Source organism: Hemitrygon akajei, unplaced genomic scaffold, assembly GCF_048418815.1.
Source record: "Hemitrygon akajei unplaced genomic scaffold, sHemAka1.3 Scf000050, whole genome shotgun sequence".
Taxonomy (NCBI): domain Eukaryota; kingdom Metazoa; phylum Chordata; class Chondrichthyes; order Myliobatiformes; family Dasyatidae; genus Hemitrygon; species Hemitrygon akajei.
Window position 1 is genome coordinate 1,925,492 of NW_027331936.1, and position 21,639 is coordinate 1,947,130.

At 45.8% G+C, this 21,639-nt stretch overlaps 1 protein-coding gene across 1 annotated transcript in view; it reads right to left on the minus strand.

The window, feature by feature from the left end:
- Positions 1–5,713: 5,713 nt before the first annotated feature.
- LOC140721129 (NACHT, LRR and PYD domains-containing protein 3-like) overlaps positions 5,714–21,639 on the minus strand; it is a 752,838-nt gene continuing 736,912 nt past the window's right edge. The window contains exons 5-9 of the mRNA XM_073036004.1: positions 8,590–10,324; positions 7,228–7,314; positions 6,902–7,072; positions 6,579–6,746; positions 5,714–6,414 (exon numbers count right to left, since the gene is read on the minus strand). Of these exons, the coding sequence (XP_072892105.1) occupies positions 6,327–6,414; positions 6,579–6,746; positions 6,902–7,072; positions 7,228–7,314; positions 8,590–10,324 (2,249 nt within the window). The 3' untranslated portion in view covers positions 5,714–6,326. The remainder of the gene's footprint in view (positions 6,415–6,578; positions 6,747–6,901; positions 7,073–7,227; positions 7,315–8,589; positions 10,325–21,639) is intronic.

Below are 21,639 nucleotides of genomic sequence, written 5' to 3' on the forward strand. Positions count from 1 at the left end.
GAGAGGACAGAGCGGAATCGGAGACGAGAGGGATTCTAGGTGGAAGAATGTACGGCAGGGAGATCGAATAGGGGAATGAGAGAATGACTGGAGAAGAAAGGCTGTGGGAGAGGGAGAGAGAGAGGCATAGAGACGGAGGAGTGAGAGTGGAGAAAGAGAGAGAGACTGCGGAGGGGAGACTAGTGTGGTAGAATCTGGAAGAGGTGATTGGGAATCTGAATCTGAAGAAAGTGAGACCTTGCGGTTTGTGAGAGAGACCGAGGAGGGGAGAAAGATACAAGGCGGAGTGGGATGTGTCGATGGATGGAGAGAGAGACCGGGGTAAGGATAGATATCTACAGTAGCCAGAGAGTAGAGGTGTGGAAAGATTTTGCATGGACAGAGATCGATATGTGGCAGGAGATTAGACTGTGGAAAGACAGGGAGGGTGAGGGAGAAGAGAGATCGGGGCGCAGCGAAAGTGGGACAGAGAGAGACACGAGGAGATAGCGGGAAGTGTGGGAAAGAGAGACTCCGCAGAGAGACTCGAGGTCAAGAGAGTAACGAGGTGGAGAAAGGCGGAGAGTCTGCATGAGAGCGACACCGAACGGGTATGAGTAGCGAGAGAGAAACGGCGGGAGACAGGGGCAGGCGTTGGGAAGAGGCTCGATGTTGGAGAGAGACTGGGGGGAGGCAGAGACTGTGAGAGACGGATGAGAGAGCAAAGAGACTGCGGGCAGAGAGAGACCAGAGGATGTGGAGAGAAGGACGGGAGAGATAAACGTGGGAAAGAAGGCGGGGAGAGAGAGATGGAGACGAGAGTCTAGGCAGTGGGAGGAAGAAAATGAGGGAGAGAGTGGGAGGAAGGAAGGGGAAACTATAACAAAATTAATGTTTTGGTGTGATTATTCCAGCCGCCTCCCTTCGTAAACGGGAATACACAATAATCAGCCTCAGTCCACTACCCAAAATAATCCCCCTGCCTCGTCATGTCCTCCTAACCCGTCAGTCCCTAAACTATTCCCACTCCCTGTTCATTGTCTGCAGCTCTACATCAGTCCCCAAACTAATCCTGCTTTATCATTCTTTCCCGTAAGCACCAAATCAGTGCCGAAACTAAATCACCAGCCCGTGTCAGTCCCCAAACTAATCCTGCTTTCACACTCTCTCTCAACAGCCCCATGTCGGTCCCGAAACTAGTTCCACAGCCCCTTGATAATTCTAAACAGATCCCATTGCCCCTTTCCCCGCACAGCCCTGTGCCAGTCTCTAAAGTGATTAATTGTGAGGCGTATTTCTGAGCCTAGTCGGCTGCAACCTCGGAGTATAAATCTTGAAAAAGGTGGAGGTTGCATGGGGGTTCTCGATGGATTTTTGCCATTGAGGCAGGGAAATAATGGTAGGGTGAAGGAAACACTGTTAACAGGAGATGTGGAACATCTGGCTAAGACGACGAAAGGAGCATTCTTAGAGTTTAGGAAGCAAGCTTCAGACAGAACTGTAGAGAGTTATAAGGCAGTCAGGGACGAACTGAAGAATGGAATGAAGAGAACTAGAATAAAGGGCTCACGGACGTAGCAAGCAGGATTAAGGAAAATCCCAAGACATTCTAGATTTAAGTGAAGTAGCGCATGACTCGAGGAAGGGTAGTACTGGTTAAGGAGAGAAGACTAAAAATAAAAAACGCCCGGGGGTAGGGGAGGGTGTGTAGGTTCTTAAAGAAGATTTTACAAGACAGGGATTTTGACCTTTATCAGGACAACGTTAAACAGGCTGATATACGACAACATTTCGAGGTCAAGAGAGACAATGTGCTAGGAATTTTAACAAACATTATGATAGGTAAGTTCTATCTTGTGTGGCCGGGATGCAGCCTCGGCTACTGTGGAAAGTTGGGGAAGAGATTGTCTCCCCACTGGAGATGATCTTCGCCTTATCATTGGCTTCAGAAGTAGTGTCAGAGGATTGGACATGGAAAATATTGTTCATTTGTTCAAGAGAAGGGTTAGGGATAACCCGAAAATTATACTGCAGTCTTACTTCGGAGGTAGAAAACTATTGGAGAAGGTTCTTAAGAGCCATGATTTACAAGAATGTGGATAAGCTTAACATGATTAGAGAGGGTCAGCAAGGCTTTGTGAGGGGAAGGTCATCTCTCGCGAGTCTGGTTAAAGTCTGCGAGGATGTGACAAAGCACATTGATAAAGGTAGAGAAATTGATCCGGTGTAAATGGATTTTCAAGCGACGTTCGATACGCTTCACCATGATAGGTTCTTTCAGGAGGCATGGTTACCATGGAAAGCTGGCAGCAGGATTCAGAATTGGCTTTTGTCCATAGAAGGCAGAGGAGAATTATGCAGGGAGCGTTGTCTCGCTGGAGGCTGGTGATCAGTGGTGCCCTGCAGAGATCAGTTCTGAGAATCGCAGCTTTTTGTGTTTCATAAATTATTTGCATGAGGAAGGGCAAGGGTGGGATATTGTATTTGCAATGATGTGGAGGTTGGTAGAGCTGTGGATAGTGCAGACGGTTACTGCATGCTACAACGAGATATTGACAGGATGCAGAACAGTGCTGAGAAGTGTCAGATGGAGTTCAACCCCGAAAGGAATGAAGTGATTCACTCTGGAAGGACGAATTTGAAGACAGAATACAGGGTGATCGCAGGACTGTTAATTGGGAACAGCTGTTTTAGGGAAAATCCATATCTGACATTTGGAGTGTGTTGAAAGATCATTTGCACACAGTACAGGGCCGGTATGTTCTAGTCAGAAGGAAGGACAAGGAAGTAAGAGAACCGTGGGTGTTGAGGGAGATCATGAATACTGCCAAGAAAGAAAAGCAAAAGTATATAAAGCTGAGAAAGCTTGAATCAAAGGGAAAGCTGGGAGGTTTGAAGAAACCAGAAAAGATCTTAAAAGGGGAATGAGGAACGTTCCTGGCAAGTGGGAATAATGGCGCTCTCGACATACAGCAAGAGAATAACTAGGAAGTGCACTCGAAGAGAAAGGAGAGGGGAGAATTTGATTGGATGCGAAGGATGTCGATGAAGTCCTTAATGAGTACTTTAAATCAGTATTTACCAAGATAGATGTGGAGATTAAGACGATCAGTGTTGCGAGCATTAACATGTTAGGGCATTTGGAAGTAAACGTAGTGTTGCGTCTCTTACAGAGCATTAAGTTGGGTAAGTCCCAGCACCTGATTCCACGGGTTATCGACCATTGCTGGGGACCTCGCCAATATCGCTGAGTCCTCCCTAGCCAGAACGTCTACTCCAGCTTTGCCAATCCAAAGGATTCCCACATCACTCCCTGGGACTGAGAGCTTTCTTCCATCACCAGGCGGAGGAAGATGGAGTTCCCTTCTTTATGAGTTATGTGGTTTCCTGTAAACAAACTTGTTGAGTGACAGACAGAGTAAAAGAGAATGGAGAAGACAATATTTGCTCAGTAATGGGACATCCCAGTGACTTTGAGCACAGGAAGTCACTCAGCAGCCTGTGCGCCCATTCTGTAAGTTTCTGGGTTCAGTCATTAGCAGCAAAGTACTGACTGTGGAAATTACACATCAGAATGTTATTCGGGACACAGAGCCCAGCAGCACTTCGGCCCTTCTAGTCAATGCCGACTTATTTGTGTTTTACTGCCTAGTTCCATTCACCTTACTATACCCTTCATACACTCTCAGCCACGTCCTCATCCAAAATTCTCTTTAGTGTCTAAATCAAACCCACATCCTCCACTTCCACTGGCAGCTCATTCCACACTCTCACCAACCTCCGAGTGAAGAATTCCCCTTCAGATTCCCCAAGATTATTTCACCTTTCGCTCTGTGGGGGTGAGAGGGAAGACGGAGCGGAGAGGGATGGCGTTAAGGGGAGGGGGAGGCCGAATACAGAGTAGGAAACACAGGAGAGTCATCGAACACAGAAGCAAAGATACAGACCCTGCGGCTCAACTCCTCCGTGCCAAACGGATATTTCTTCCTAGTCCCACCTACCTGCACATTACACCCACACCTACCTGCATATTACACCCACACCTTCCTGCATATTATCCTCTCCCCGTACATCTCCCGTTCTGTACTTCTCCAACTTTCTGTTACATGTCAAAAGCGAACCCACATCCACCACTTCCACAGGCAGCTTGTTCCACACCCCCAGAAACCTCTGAGTGAAGAAACTCACCCTCAGGTTCCCCTAAAATATTTCACTTTTCAACCTTGAACAATGACTCCTGGGGGATGAGGGTGAATAGCGGGTAGGTGCGGGAGAAGGGCGAAGATGGTGGACTGGGAGAAGCTGAGCGGGGAGAGTGAATTAGACGAGGTGTTTATACTTACTGTTGCTCAGAAAAAAAGGTAATTGTTTGAACTTACTTGCTGTAAACTTACCACCCATACCCAGCACATTCTCAACCAAATAATTGATACAGCTGACAGGTAACACGAAGCTCACACCTGTGAGCTGCCTTAATGACTACCGTCCAGTGACACTCGCATCTCTGGTGATGAAATACTTCTAGAAGTTGGTCATGGCTAGAATCAATTTCTGCCTCAGCAAGGAACTGGACCCACTGCAATTTGCCTATCACCAAAATAGCTCTACAGCAGATGCGATCTCAATGGACTTCACACGGCTTTAGATCACCTGGACAGTATAATCATGAAAACAGTTCTGCTAAACAACGGAAAATTGCATCTCCACAAAGTCCTCACTTGAGGCGACTATCTATACCCGTGACACAGGAAATCACATCATCACTCTCCTATTACCGTGTATGATAATCTAAAACAACAGCGAAAATGGACTATTCGATAGCTCCTGTTCCCACACACCCGAGACCATGCTTCCCTTGGTAAAACCTTCTCTCCCCTCACCCCTTCCCCGCCCCTTTGTCACTCCCGATAGGCCACTACATACGAATCCACTCTCCCATTATATCTCCCACGAGGCTGTACAAACCCGTTTCCATCTCTGATGTAGAGGTCACATCGACAACTCCCCCCCCCCCACCTTCCCAATGTGCACTCGCAGCCTATGACAGTGACAGCCTTCCCAGATTCTGGGGCTTTGTAGCAAGCACAATGTTAGCAGCAAGATTAGACAGCAGTTTTTCTTCGATTTCACCCAGCGCAATCACTCTGTGTCGTCTGACCCCGGGAGTGCGTGACGGGACGGTGTGGAGGGAGGTTCACTCTGGGTCTGACCCCGGGAGTGTGTGATGGGACGGTGTGGAGGGAGATTCACTCTGTGACTGACCCCGGGAGTGTATGATAGGACGGTGCGGAGGGAGGTTCACTCTGGGTCTGACCCCGGGAGTGTGTGATGGGACGGTGCGGAGGGAGATTCACTCGGTGTCTGAACACGGGAGTGTGTGATGGGATGGTGTGGAGGAAGCTTCTCTCTGTGTCTGACCCTAGGAGTGTATAACGGCATACAGTGGAGGGAGCTTCACTCCGTGTGTAACGTCGTTATTCCATCACCCATCCGTCTCGTACTCGGGACCTCAGTGGTCTCACGTGTAATATTATCGTCAATTTTATCTGCCTGCGGGGATTAGTTAACCAGGAAGGGGCTTTGGTGGAGATGAGATCCAGGGCATCCGACCTCCCTCAGCCTGAAGCTGAGTCGCTACTGTGTCAGTGTGAGGAGCTCCGACCCACTGTTGCAGTGCACAGGGTGCGGGGGGCAGCAGAAACCACAAATAAAACTCGAGTCCGGCACCAGGACAGGAAGTTACAGCGGTTTATTGATTTCATCATGACAAATGTAAATCAAACAATGTGTGAGCTGCTGACGTGCGGGAAGAAATAATCTGCTCCTGATTCACTCAGAGTCACACACAATTAACTGACCGGCGACAACGAGTGACAGTTTGAATAATTAGTCCCGTTTCTCACCATCACTCTGCATCTGGGAAATGATGATTATAAAATCACACTTCAGGGCCGTGTCCGGGATCGCTGCAGATCCAGGGTCACTGCCGAGGGATTTGTCCATTTAACATCATTATATCGGTCAGACTGCCGAATGCACCAACCTCAGCAAGGGGAGCAAACGGATTCACTCCCGGAATAGCCCCAGCCCCCGGGATCTTCCTGTCTGTGTAATTCCCGGGGGTCTCACGAGGCGGAAATACGTCACTGCGAGAATGCTCTGAATGTCACAGGGCGCAATACTGGAACCCGTTCATTAAGAACCTTCGGAGTGCGGCCCTCGAAGGTAAGGGCTGGAGTTGAAGGGGAGGGCAGGTGTTAAAGTGGAGGAGAGTGTTAAAGGGGAGGGTGTGCAATCGGACAAACTATCCCCATCCTGCAAATGGGGATATTCAAACATTCAGATGTTCACACGGTCACTCTCAGTCCGGGTCTGGGTTCCTGCAGAGATCTCAGTTCCTTCTCCCCGGTCCGACTGAACTGATTACCCGGCAGCCTGAAACAGATGGGAGAATAAAGATGAAATAAACAGATTGCACAACAGTGTCAGTAACAGGGGACCGGGGTTAATGTTTCAACAACACTCACAGACAAATATCACCAGAAAACCCGCGAATCCGCTGGTACTTTATCACATTGAACATCAACACAATCACTCACTGGATCCACTCCAGACCCGGGAGGGTCAGTATGAGGCGGCGGAGAGCGGGGACAGATCGGTCTGTCAGCGAGTTGTAACCCAGGTCCAGCTCCGTCAATGATGGGTTTGTACTGAGAGCGGAGACGAGATCCTCGGCACCAGAATCTGTGAGACCGACTTTGTCAAGCCTGGAGATGAGAGAGAGTGAGGGTGAAGGACACAGAGAGACAAGAGACGGTACAAATCCCCAGTGTTTATCAGAAACACAATTACTGATCACATTAATGTTCAGTGTCAGGCACTCAGTGACTGTAAACACAATTTCCCACAGTCTGGTACTTACCCCAGTTTCTGTATTTTACACTCCGGGTTCCTCAGAGCCGCAGATACCAGTTTCACTCCAGAATCTCCCAGTTTATTATCACTCAGGTCCAGCTCCGTTAGTGATGGGTTTGTACTGAGAGCGGAGACGAGATCCTCTGCACCAGAACCTGTGAGACCGATATCCCTCAGCCTGGAGATGAGCGAGAGTGAGGGTGAAGGACACAGAGAGACAGGAGACGATACAAATCCCCAGTGTTTATCAGAAACACAATTACCAATCACATTAATGTTCAGCGTCAGACACACAGTGACTGTAAACACAATCTCCCACAGTCTGGTACTTACCCCAGTTTCTGTATTTTACACTCAGGGTTCCTCAGAGCCGCAGACACCAGTTTCACTCCTGAATCTCGCAGTTCATTCCTCCCAAGTCTAAACACCAACAGACAGATTGATGAACAAAGTGATTCAAACCGTGGGTCTGGGGGAATTTCTCTCACTTGGATATTTTAGGAAACATTAAACCCTTCAGTAAATCATCGATCAGAGTTCCCATCACTGTCAATGTCCTTCACTCACCAGCTCCAGTGTATTCAACAAATGTAATTTAGTCTGTCGTTGTGACCCTGTGAATTCCACATATTTTGTCTCATTCCCCAATGGCAAAAAAAGTGTGCCTGACGTGTGCCGAAGAGTCCCACAGTGAGGAAAATTTTTGAATTGAGAAATGTCGATGGGAGATTGTGGAAGGACCCTAGCTGAGCAAAAGGGATAGTGCGACCAAACCTGCAGGAGGAACAGATGTCCACCAGGGGAAATTGGAATAGTGAAGGGAGAAATCAAATAAAAGAAGGGAGGTGGGAATGAGAATTTCGACAGGAGGAAGTGGGATGGGGAAGCGAAAACCGAACGGAGTAAGGAGGATGAGGAAGTTAAATCCCACTGGAGGGAGGGGATGGACATCAAAGATCCCATGGGGTGGGATTAGAGAACCCATAGGAAGAAGGTGGATAGAGAAGAGAGATCCCACAGGGGGGTGCGGAAGAGAGATCCCTCATGAGAAGGAATTGGGGAGAGAGATCCCACAGGAGGAAAAGGGGAGGGGAAGAAAAATCCGACAGGAGGAAGGGGGCTGGGGATTTGAAATCTCACAGGAGGAAGGGAGATGGGGAACAGAGATCCCACATGAGGATGTGGGATGAGGAAGATAATACTACAGGAGGAAGGGGAATGGGGATGAGAGATCCCACAGGAGGATACCGATGGGAAATATAATACTCAAGATGAGAGGATCCGTAAATAGCTTGCAAGCGAGGGGTGGGTCTGGGTATCTGGTAGTGAGCAAAGTCACACAGTCGGACTGTTGATGGTATGATGCATGTGGAAAGGCAGGAGAGGACAATCTCACAAAGGTATTTCTCTCCATCTCACCGGGACAGTCCACCGACGGTCTCGTATCTCTTTACGGGATACGTAATAGGGTGTGAATTTTCGACCCACTTGCTACAGTCAGTATCGGTCTTGGTGTCAGTAACAGTGAGAGGGAACATTGTCTCAAACATCACTTCACAAGAAACCACAGAACCCTCCGGTCCTTAGGGAATTACTGACCGATCCCCTGGGTATTTGTCACTTGATTTGCGACAGTTTTACCCAAATCACAATGGAACAGATTCACAGTTCACAGTGAGAGATAAATCAAGTTACCTCAACTCCTGGCACTTGTGCAGCCCGGGTCCCAGCCGCTGGATTCCTTCACACTGAATGTGGCAGTTCTCCAGGTCGAGGTGTTTTATTGTATCACAGAGTCCGATGACATGAGACAGGACCGCGCAGTCAATCGGGGTCAGTGTCATTCCACTGAATGAAAGTGTTTCCACAGATCCCAGTGCGGCCTGAGCCAGTCCATGATTCTGAGACTCAAACAGGTAGTGCAATATGTTCAGGAAGCTCCTTTTACCTCCTTCAATCCTCGTGTTTTCAATCTGGCGTATGACCTCCTCCTTCACCCAGTCAATCACCCGGCAGGTTGTTTCATGAGGAAATGGACCCAGAAACTCCTCCAGGCCCCGAGCTGTCATTGGGGAGGAGAGACCAACAACAAAACGGAGAAAAACCTCAAATCGCCCATCTGTCGTGTTGTGGGCTTTAGTGAGGAATATCAGGATATCCCCGCGGTGTGGATTCAGGAATTGTGCGACTGCAGCTAAAAACTCTTGAATGATGAGGTGTGGGAATGTGTACACCACGCTCTGAGCAGAATCATCTCTCTCCAAAAGCTCCATCAGGAACTGGGAAGGCTGCAGATTGTACTGGATCAAATCGTCACCTGTAAACACAATCTGCTGCTCGGACACTCCTCTGAAGGCCATCTGACCAACCCTGAGTAACACATCACGGGGGTTCTCAAACTCACCGCCGTGGTTTTTCAGGATGTTGTAAATATAGTAGGAGCAGATTTGGGTGATGGTCTTGGGAATTTGCTGCGGGTCCCTGTCCCTTTGTGTGAAGAAGGGACCCAGTGCCAGAGCGAGGATCAGGCAGTAGGAGGGGTTGGAGATCATGGTATACAGGATCTCGTTCTCCTTCACGTGTTTGAAAACAGCTGCAGCCACCATCTCATCTTCAAAATGCCTGATGAAATATTCCTTCTGTTCCTCATCAACAAATCCCAGGATTTCAGCCCAGACACTGATCTCAGCCTTTTCCAATAAATGTAACACAGCGGGACGGGTGGTCACCAGCACTGAACACCCTGGGAGCAGCTTGCCCTGGATTAAACTGTAGACAATGTCCGACACTTCACACCACCACTCGGGATCTGGGCACTGGTGCTTGGGTTCTGTATCTCTCCGACTGTCTGCAAAATCGATTCTGTGTTTGAATTCATCCAAACCGTCGAATATAAACAGCAACCCCTCTGGGTTCTTCCAGACCTCTCTCAGGAAATTCCCAAAGTAAGGATACTGATCCAGAATCAGTTCCCTCAGGTTTATTCTGCAGTTAATGGAGTTTAAATCCCGGAATTTGAAACTGAAGACAAACTGGAACTGTTGGTATATTTTCCCCGTGGCCCAGTCATAAACAATCTTTTGTACCATTGTTGTTTTCCCAATCCCCGACACTCCAGCCACTGCTGCTGATCTCCTAGAATTGTATTTATTCCCAGAAAAGCTGCTCTGGATGAAATGATCAGTACGGAATTTTTCTAACTTTCCGCAGAGATACTTATCTCTCCAGTACTCATGTTCTTTGCCTCTTGCTCGCACCTCATGTTGCACTGGTGTCCGATGTCGAACAGTAGAAATGACCGTGAGCTCAGCGTATCGATCAATCAGCTGGTTGATCAATCGATCAACCACCTTCTCCCTCATCAGAATTGTGTTCACTCTCAGTGTTTCAGTTTGTGCCCGTAGAGTCTCTTTGTGTTTATGCTGAATATCTTCCATCAGAAAAATAAAATAATCACCACATTACACTTGTTAAAAACACAGATTCAGATGGAGTTTTCACACTGAACTAATATTGCAGGAATTCAAAGTTTCTATGGATGACTCTGTGGACAAGACGATATTCAATGACCAAGAAAAGATCAGACTTGTATTCAGTGAGCAATGAAGGTAAATGATCCCTCTGATATTTTGTTATGTCCTACTGCCCACATAACGGCACACGTGATTTTCCAGAAATTCTTTAAAGATCATCACTAATGACTGCAAAATTTCATTCATAACAGCCCCTTCCTGATTAGTGTAGAAAGACAGAGAGTGAGGATGGGCAGTGAGGGACATTAGCAGTGAGGGACATTAACAGTGATGGGAATAACACTTCCTGATCAGTGTAGAAACACAGAGAGTGAGGATGAATAGTGAGGGACATTGACAGTGATGGGAACAAGCCCTTCCTGATGAGCCATTCTGGCGATCTGTTGGTCTCATCCCTCGTATCTCATCATCCTGAATTTGTCTGAAAATTACACATCGGTTCTCCTACTCTCTTAAGCCCCATTCACCCAACATCACACTCATCGTTCTGCACTACAAATGCACAGAAATGTTTTCAATTAACAAATTTAAGTCCTGTTCCTAGACTACTTCTGCTCGTCGCTATCTATATAACCCATTCGAATGCAAATTCTCACGTGATCCCTCTGGTCCCTCAGACCAGCCATTCTGCTTCTCCACATTTTCCAGATTTTCACTGACAGTCCTGGCTCTGAGCTATAATGTCCATTCCATAAGATTCCTCAATCTCTTCCCAGAATCTCCTTTATTGCTGTATTTGTTTTCTGGGATGTTGTTCGCATAAATCAGGACCGAATGTGAAAAAAAATCTGAGATGAGTTTCTTGAGAAAATTCATTTTGATCATGCCAGACAACTATGGTCAGTCGTTTACTGTCAAATGTTGGATTTTCACTGTAGCTATGGAAGGGCTCAATTTGCAGCGGCCACTCGGGAGCTGATATTTGTTAAGCGGGGTGCCATGCACAATCCTAATCTGATGGAAAACAGACGTGGGAGCACGGAGGAACATCTGGAAATCTCCAGGAAGGCCTTCTTTGTTACTGCTGCTGCTGTGAGGTCCAAGTCTCTGCTGAGAAGAACAGGCCTCCAGTCCTTGGGGTCGCGTTGCCAGTGGCCGTTGACTGGGGCGCCGTAGTGCGCTCAGCATAGGATGGTGCTCAGAGAGGGGATGGTCGGAGGCTCAGAGGTTCGACGGACTCTGAGTTCGCTGCGGTAAGGGCGCTTTCGCTGTGGGCTGCATCTGCGAGGCTGGCTCTAACAGAGCTTTCACTGTGGGAGTCCATAGCTGGGGTACTCTCTTCTGCCGCCTGCGTGGGATGATGAGTCTATCGGGACCCTGAGGATTTGTGGAAACTGTGCGGTGGTTTCCTTCAAACTTAGAGTCTTTTAACATCTTTGGACTATTTTTACTGTGCCCATGGTCTGTTGTTTTTATCAATTGTGGTACTGTCTGCACGTTGCAACTATATGTAACTATGTGTTTTTTTTGTAGGTTTTGTAGCTTCAGTTTTTGGTTTGTTGGGTGGTAGAGTTGGTCTGCGGACTTGGTGTGTCTGGGTAGTCTTGTTTTTGTCTGATGGATTTGGAGCTCCTTTCCGGGGAATGTGCTAAGACGGTAGCGCGATATTAATACGCAGCAGCCTCTCTGGACTCTAGATTTGGGGATTACCAAACGTTATGTGGATTTTCTGGTGTAGTCTGTTTTGTCATGTGCTTTTGAGATATCATTCTGGAGAACGTTGTCTCATTTTTTAACTGCATTGCAATTGGGTTTCTCAATGACAAACTGAAACTGAACTGAACTAAACTGACTCAAAATTGTTTATGAGTTATGTGGAATTTTGGCTTTTGGATACATTCAATTGCTCTTTGGCCAATAGTCTTGTCATCTATTGGTGTGTATTGCAATGTTATAAAATGAATCTGATAAACAGGAAAAGAAGATGAGTTACAGTTTGCAATGTACTTCAAAGACAGTTGACACTATGAGTCAAGAGGATGTCATAAGCGTCTATGGAGTCTGGGAGTCTAAGAGTAGCGAATATTGAATTGGATTTCTTAACTTGGGCGCTAATTTCCATGGACCATTGAACTTTATTAGATCATAAGACATAGGAGTAGAAATAGGCCATTCTATCCTGGCTGATCCCGGATCCAACTCAACACCATATGCCTGCCTTCCTCCTATATCCTTTGATGCCCTAAAGATTCATAAAACGATCTACCTTCTTATTCCCCTTCTAATTTCTGTCTCTGAAACTGCAGCCAGATCCATAATATTAGTTTTAACATATTCACCAATGACATGTTAGATTCCCAGTTCTTGCCCATTAACGTAATTAACAATAAATATCAGTGCAAGTAACAAATCTGAGATGACATCTCAATGAAATTATCTACATGTTTGAAGAGAATGTCATTCTATTGAACCGTGAAGCTGAATCCAACTTATAAATGAACTTCATCCCTTCCTTGCAGAAAGGGAGTGACCATTTTGATTCAGGTACTCCACAATCGCCGAACAGTCAGCAGGAGATACTGGAGTAGATAAATCACACAGAGATTCTAAGAGTGTTGTAGGAGTAGAAGATTTTGGCTTCCCAAAATGAACATGAATTGCCTTATATTAACAGCTTGCAGAGGGTGCAAGTTTTAAAGCGCATTGAAGAGAAGTTACTTTGAAAGACGTCCATGGACAGTCATGCCAGACAAGGGCAGATCTGGTCCTGTACTATTCATGAAGGTAGCAGGGCATGTAGTTAAAGCATTTTAAATTTGGTGATAATGAAGCTGAGCTTCATAGCATTTATGGAAAGGAGAAAAGATGAGCTGGATATAGGCATCTTGAAATAGGGGAGGGATGATTTTGACTGTATACAACAGCACTGAGAGCAGATGATTGAACATAATTGCTCACCAAGTAAGCCAGAGTCATTCGAAAGTAAATGGTGGGTGTTTGGTACCAATTTGTACCCGTTGGTGAGAAAAACTTTGAAAATCAAGGTATATCAAAGATTTAACTCATAAAAAGAGGTTTGCACAGCTAGAGAGAACACTAAGCAAAGAAAACTATTCTGAAAGGAGCTGAGGACAAGAACCTGAAAGGAATTATGAGTACAGTCTGGGGCATGACATGATGGTGATTAAGCAAATTGCAAAAACACTTTGAATATATTACAGAGAAGAGAGGTTCAGTGGATCAGGACACTGCCAAGAGTACATGGGACGTCAGTGGATGAGGAAACCTCCAGGGTGGTATACAGGGTTCAAAGATGTACGAGGACACTGTTGGAAGTGCGAGGTGCTTCACAGTGTGTTACGATCCAGCCAGAGTTTTGGGCAGTTTTACGGTGCATCAGGGCACTACCAGAGGTACGTGCAGTCCACGGTCGTAATGTGGACTAAATGAATTATAGATCATTATTCGCGCAAATTGTGCTGAGTGGGATTCGGGCTGAAGGAATTGCTTCATTAATTTTAGGGATACAGCACAGTGACAGCCCCTTCCAGTCCATGCACCCACACAGCCCAGATATACCGATGTGACCAACTGACCTACTGACCTGTACATCTGGGCATGGCCTGATTCAGGATAGTCAGCATGGCTGTGTGTGCGTGGGGCATTTCTAACCAATTTTAAAGAGTTCTTCGAGGAAGTTACACGAAAAATTGATGAATGAAAGGCAATGAATGTTGTCTACATAGATTTTATTAAGGCATTTGACAAGGTCCTGCGTGGGAGGTTGGTCAAGAAGGTATAGTTACTCGGCATTCAAGGTGAGTTGGTAAATTGGATTAGATATTGGCTTTGAGGGATAAGCCTGAATGTGGTAGTCGATGGTTGCCTCTATGACTGCAGTCCTGTCACCTGAGTGCTGCAGGGCTTGGAGTAGGCTCCGTTGTTCTTTGTCATGTATATTAACAATCTGGATGATAACGTGGTTATCTGGATCAGCAAAATTGCAGATGACATCAAGATTAGGACAGCAAGGAAGCCTGTAATGATTTGCAGTGGAATCTGGACCAGGTGGGAAAATGGGCTGGAAAATGGCAGATGGGATTTAACACAGACAAGTGTGAAGTGTTGCACTTTGGTGGGACATACCAGGGTACTACACAGTGAATGGTAGGGCATTGAGAAGTGTAGTAGAACAAAGGGATCTGGAAATACAGGTCCTTATCTCATTGAAAATGATGTCACAGGTAGAACTGGATTGACTTAAATTGACTTATTACTTACATCCTTCATATACGTGAATAAAAATCTTTATGTTACATTTCCGTTTAAATGTGCAATGTGTGATTTATAGTAATTTATAACAAATAGTATGTATAACAGGACAGTCAATATAACATAAGAATACAATTGTATCAACATGAGCTCATCAGTCTTTTGGTCCTGGCTTTTGTGCTGCAGTACCGTTTCCTGGATGGTAGCAGCTGGAAGAATTTGTGGTTGGGGTGACTCAGTTCCCCAATGATACTTTGGACCCTTTTTACACACGTCTTTGTAAATGTCCTGAATAATGGGAAATTCACAACTACAGATGCTCTGGGCTGTCCGCACCACTCTCTGCAGAGTTTTGCGATTGAGGGAAGTACAGTTCCCATACCAGGCAGTGATGCAGCCAGTCAGGATGCTCTCAATTGTGCCCCTGTAGAAAGGTCTTAAGATTTGGGAGCCCACACCAAACTTCCTCACCACCTGAGGTGAAAGGGACGCTGCTGTGCCTTTTACGCCATACAGACCACATGAGATCCTCAGTGATGTTTATGCCGAAGAATTTAAAGTTGTTCACCCTCTGAACCACAGATCTATTCATGTCAATAAGTGCTAGCTGTCTCCATTCCTCCGCTAATCCATAGGGTCATAAATAAAGCCTTCATAAATCAAAGTACTGAGTATAGGAGATGAGATGTTTTGAAGTTGTACAAGACATTGGTGAGGTCTAATTTGGAGTATCGTGTGCAGCTTTTGTCACCAGCCTACAGGGGAGATGTAAATGAGGTTGAAAGAGTACAGAGGAAACTAACAAGGATTTTGCTGGGTCTGGAGGACCCAAGGTATAATAGATTAGGACATTATTCCTTGGAATCTGGAAGATTGAGGGGAGATTTGATAAAGGTATTCAAAATTAAGAGCGGTATAAATGGAGCAAATGCAAGAACGCTTTTCCACAGAGTTGGTGTGGACTACAACAAGAGGCCATGGTGAATGTTTTAAGGGGAATGTGAGCAGAAATTTCTTCACTCCGATGGGCGTCAGAGTGTTGAACAAGGTGCCAGCACAACTGGTGCATGCATTCTCGATTTCAACGTTCAAGAGAAGTTTGGATAGTACATAGAAGGAAGTCGGTAGCTGTAGGCAATTTAAGATGTTCAGCATGGACGAGGTGGGCCAACAAGCCTATTTCTGTGCTGTACTTTTCTATGATTACCATTGCAATGTGGGAAGAATGCAGAGCACCTGGAAAAAGCCGCGCGGTCACAGAAGGAAGATACGAACTCCTTACAGACTGCAGCGGGTACTGAACCTAGATCACTGATGCTGAAAAGCAGTACGCTAACCGCTACTCCGTCATGTCATCCTAAGTGTGGAAGAACTTCACTGTTCTTCTGTCCTCAGACAATCTGGGATTATCTGGTGTATCAACACCCAGCAGGGTATGGCGATTCACAAGCAGTGTTTGGGGATTTCATGGGCAGCAGGACCTTGTGGGGTGAAGATATCTGAGTGATGCGTACACCTGGATAGTCGAAAGACTGAACTGAGTCATGACTGGCAGCCAACCAGAAAAGGGACCTTTTATTCCAACCCGCTGCCTCCTGCCAAACAGCCAATGCTCTAACCATTTTAGTGAATTTCCTGTAATACCATGGGCTCTTAACTTGGTAAGCAGTTCATGTGTGTGCAGCTGGTCAAAGGCCTTCTGGAGTTCCAAATGTACAACATCCAATGCATCACCTTTATCTAATCTACTTGTAATCTCCTTCAAGAATTCCAAAAGAGTCGTCAGGCAGGATTTTCCCTGAAGGAAACCATGCTGACATTGTATTCTCTTGTCCAGTGTCACCAAGTACTCCATCAACTCATCTTTAGCAATTGATTCTAACATCTTCCCAACAACTGAGGTCAGGCTAACTGGTCTATAGTTGCCTTTCTGCTGCCTTCCTCCTTTCTTAAAGAGTGGAGTGGCATTTGCAATTTTCCAGTCCTCTGACACAACGCCGGTGTCCAATGATTTTTGAAAGATAATTTCTAATGCCAGCAGAATCTCTAACGCTACGTCTTTCAGAACCCCAGGGTACAGTTCATCTGGTCCCGGTGACTTGTGTACCTTCAGGTCTTTCAGCAGTTTGAGCACCGTCTCTCTTGTAATAGTAACTTCTCAACATCAGGCGTGTAGCTAGTGTCTTCCACAGAGAAGACTAATGCAAAATACTGATTTAGGTTCATCAGCCATCTCCTTGTCCCCCGTTATTATTTCTCCTGCCTCACTTTCTAGCGGTCCTAGATCCACTGCAAGTTATCTTTTATTTTTAACATACTTGACTTGAAAAAAAACTTTTATATTCCACTTTGACATTATTTGCAAGCTTCCTTTCATATTTCATCTTTTCCCTTCTAATGATTTTAGTTGATCGCACTCATGTTGCGATCTCATTTTCATAAGGGTTCTTCTCCCTCAAGTTCTCTAATCGCCTCTGGTTCATTATATAGCGACCAATCCAGTACAGCTGATCCCCTAGTAGGCTCAACGACAAACTGCTCAAAAAGGCTATCCCTCGGGCATTCAACAAAGTCATTCCGTTGAGATCCATTGCCAACCTGATTTTCCCAATTGACCTTCATGTTAACATGTCCCATGACTACCATAACATTGCCCTTTTGACTCGCCTTTTCTATTTCCTGTTGTAACCTGTGGTCCACCTCCCAGCCACTGTTAGAGGCCTCTACATAACTGCCATCAGCGTCTTTTTACACGTATGGTTTCTTAACTCAACCCACAAAGATTCAACATCTTCCAATCCTATGTAACATCTTCCTACTGATCTGATGCTATTTTTTACCAATAGAGCCACACTACCCACTCTGCCTGCCTTCCTATCCCTCTTGTATAATATGTAACCTTGGGCATTCATCTCCCAACTGCAATCATCCTTCAGCTACGATTCAGTGATGGCTACATCATCATACCTGGTTCCATTGCCTGTCTTAATTAAGGCACCTGATTCCCGTTTCGGGCTGGCTCCATAAATGGCTTCGGGATTCAGTGTCAGGCTGCTGGACTGTTCTCTCTTTTCTTTCTGTCCCAAACCCTCTGAATCCCTGGCAGTTACTTTGGCAGTTTGCCTCAACAGTTACTTTGGCACTAACCTTCGCCTGCTACCTTGCCTCTAACCTCGCCTGGGTCCTTGCCTGTATTGCTGTAAAGTTGAACCGCCAGAGTCAGACTGGAGCCTTACCATGCCAAGATATGGAGGTATCTATTGTTGAGTTTGGAACTGTCTCTTTCTGTCCCTGTATTTAGTGTCCGTGTCAAGGAAGCAGTCCCGGCCCAAGGTCCTGTTCCCAAGGAGGGTTTCTAACACTGTATAGAGCCCCAGCTTTAAGTCATTTTCCCAAGGAGGGGTCCTGGTTCTGTGTTCTGTGTACGAGTCCTGGCCCTAAGTCTGGAGGGGTTCTGACTCTGTGTAGATCCTCAGCCCTTACTCCTGTTCCAATGGAGGGATCCCCGCTCTGTGTTCCTGTGTTGTGAGACCAAGGCGCCGTGTTCCAGCCCTGTCCAAGCCTGAGCTTCGTGTCTTCATCTGCACCTCTAAGTATGCAGAAAAACTAAGAGGTGGGAGTGGATATAGGGCCACCAGAAAATGAGGCAGGAGAAATAATAACGGGGGACAAGGAGATGGCAGATGAACAAAATGATATTTTGCATCAGTTTTCACTGTGGAAGACACTATCAGCATGCCAGATGTTGGTGTGTGTGAAGGAAGAGAGGTGGGTGGCTAATATTACAAAGGAGAATGTGCTGAAAAAGCTGAAGGAGCAGAAAGTGCATAAATCACTTGGACCTGATGAACTGCAACCTAGGGTTATGAAATAGGTAGCATTAGAGATTATTGCAGCTTTAAAAAAGATCTTTCAAAAATTATTAGACTTTGGCATGGTACCAGAAGCCGGGAAAATTGCAAATGTCACTCTATTTTTTAAGAAAGGAGGAAGGCTGTAGAAAGAAAATTATGGACCAGTCAGCCTGACCTTAGTGGTTGGGAAGTCATTGGAGTCAATTGTTAAGGATGACGTTATGCAGTACTTAGGACAGCGCAAGATAGGACAAAGTCAGCATAGTTTCCATAACGGACAATCTTACCTGATGAGCCTGTTGGAATTATCTGAGGCGATAAAAAGGATAGGCAAACGGAATGCAGTGGGTGATGTATATTGGGACTTTCAGAAGGCCTTTGACAAGTTGCAATACATGAGGCTGCTTACCAAATTAAGGGCCCGTGGTTTTACAGGAAAGTTACCATGATGGGCAGAGCATTGGCTGATTCGAAGAAGGCAGTGAGTGGGAATAAAAGGACGCAAACACGATGAAATCTGCAGATGCTGGAAATTCAGGCAACACACACAAAATGCTGGTGGCCTGCTGCGTTCCACCAGCATTTTGGCAATAAAAAGATCCTTGTCTGGTTGGTTGCTAGTGGCTAGTGGTGTTCCACAGGTGTTGGTGTTGGGAACACTTCTTTTCATACTGTATATGAATGATTTAGATGACACAATAGATGACTTTGTTGCTAAGTTTGCAGAGGATATGAAGACTGGTGGAGGGACAGGTAGTGTTGCGGAAACAGGTAGGATGTAGAAGGAATTAGGCAGATTAGGAGAATGGGCAAGAAAGTGGCTAATGAAATTTAATGTTGCAAACTGCATGTCATGCACTATGGTAGTAGAAATAAATGTGCGGACTACTTTCTAAATAAGGAGAAAATCCAAATATCTGAGATGCAGAGGTACTTGAGACTCGTTGTGCAGAACATCCCAAAGGTTAACTTGAAGGTTGAGTCGGATGTGAGGAAAGCAAATGCAATGTAAGCATTCGTATCAAGAGATCTAGAATACAAGAACAGAGATGTGATGCTGAGGGCTTTGAGGGCACTGGTGAGACCTCACATTGAGTTTTGAGGCCGTCATCTTAGAAAAGATGTGCTGCCATTGGAGATGGTCCAGAGGAGGTTCACAAGGATGATTCCAGGAATGAAAGGGTTATCACACGAGAAGAGTTAGATGGCTCTGGGTCTGTACTCACTGGAATTCAGAAGGATGAGGGGGAATCTCATTGAACCCTTTCGAATGTTGAAAGGCCTGGACAGAGTAGGTGTGGGAAGGATGTTTTCCATTGTGGGAGAGTCTAGGACAAGGGGGCACCGACTCGGGATAGAGGGGCGCCCTTTCAAAACAGATGCAGAAAAATTTCCCTCGCCAAAGTATGGTGAATGTGTGGAATTCGTTGTGGTGTCCAGATCGTTGGGTATATTTAATGCAGAGATTGATATGTTCTTGATTGGATATGACATCGAATATTACGGGGGAGAAGACCGGGAACTGGGATTGGGGAGGAGAAATAAAAAAGGTTTAGCCATGATTGAATTGCGGAGCAGACTCAATAGCCCAGTTGGTCTCAGCCTGCTCCTATGTCTTATGTCTTATGGTCTATCTATCTCTCAGGCTTCCTCTCTGTCATCCCCATCACTCCACACACTCACTTTGATCTGCAGCTACCCGCTCTCTTCTTTCCACCCACCTTTCTCAACCTCCATCTCTAATTCACTCTCCATCTATTCCTCAGCCTCATTCTGCCTCTACCTTCACCCTCATATCAAGATCACTTAACAAGTTAGTATCTTTGTAACCGCGAACGCTGCAGATTCCAGATTCTCGGTAATGTTCGTTACATTGAGGAAATCACAGTTAGGAACGCCACGGGCTGGTTTATGTATCCAGTTCCAGTGCCTCACCCAGCCTAGGAGTAGTCTCAGTGGATGGGAAGCACTGTACTAGGGCAGATACTGGAGTTGTGCGGACAATCTAACCAGGCCTACATATAAAGTAAGGATTGGCAAGGTTAAGCATAGTGGGAGTATTGTTAAGAGTTGCGTCTATATTAGAACAAGGAGTATTGTTCGTAAGACAGTTAAGCCTAGAGAATAGAATTGGTAGTCATTAGCGAAATTTGGTTTCTGAAGAGGCAGGACCGGCAGGTTAATATCCCCCATTTCCATTGTTTTAGACATGACAGAGCGATAGGGAATACAGGGTAAGGTGTGGCATTACTAAACAAGGAACGTGTCCTGAAAATGCTGAGACAGGGAAGACTGGATAGCTTGTCTACTGAGGAACGGACTAGATTGGCCATAGTACTGTAGTCCTCTGTGACTATCTCTATTTTTGACCTGTTCCTTGACAGCACTCCACTAATTCCATGATTATGGATTTCAAATCCTAGTTTCTGTCCAGTAACACTGTCTGACCTGCACATCACCACCACTCCACTCTGGGTGACCTCCTGTTTCCTGGGTCAATTTCTCAGAGACCTCTCTTCCCAGTCACTAATTTAGTGCACACCAGAGTGGTCAGTGAATCCATCCCCCGTCCAGTAATTCCTTAGAATCATAGAACAGAACAACACAGAAACAGGCCCTTTGGCCGAAATATCAATCTGCCTCTTCCCATCGACCTGAAACCAAGTGCATAGCCCTACATGTCCTTGACATTCATGTACCCATCTAGAATTCTCTTAAATGTTGAAATTGCGCCACTTCGGCAGGCAGCTTGTTCCACATACTCGCCACTGTCTGAGTGAAGATGATCCATTTGTTGTTCCCATGAAACAATTCACCCTTCATCCTTAACTCATGAACTCTACTTCCAGTCTAGACTCCTCATTATACTATATAACTATAAAATTTCTTTTTCTCCTTCTCTCTCGTGAATGAAGTCTGAATTATTCAACCTTTCCCTATAAATCAGGGCCCTACACTCCAGCAACATCCTTGTGTTTATTTCTGCACTCTTTCAGTCTTGTTGATACAGTTCCTCTAGGTAGGTGACAAGAACTTACACAATGTTCCAAAATTAGTCCTCAATAGAACTTCAACTTAACATCAGAACTCCAGTAATATACGTTAATTTCTGAAGGCCAATGTGCCAAAAGCTCTCTTTATCACCC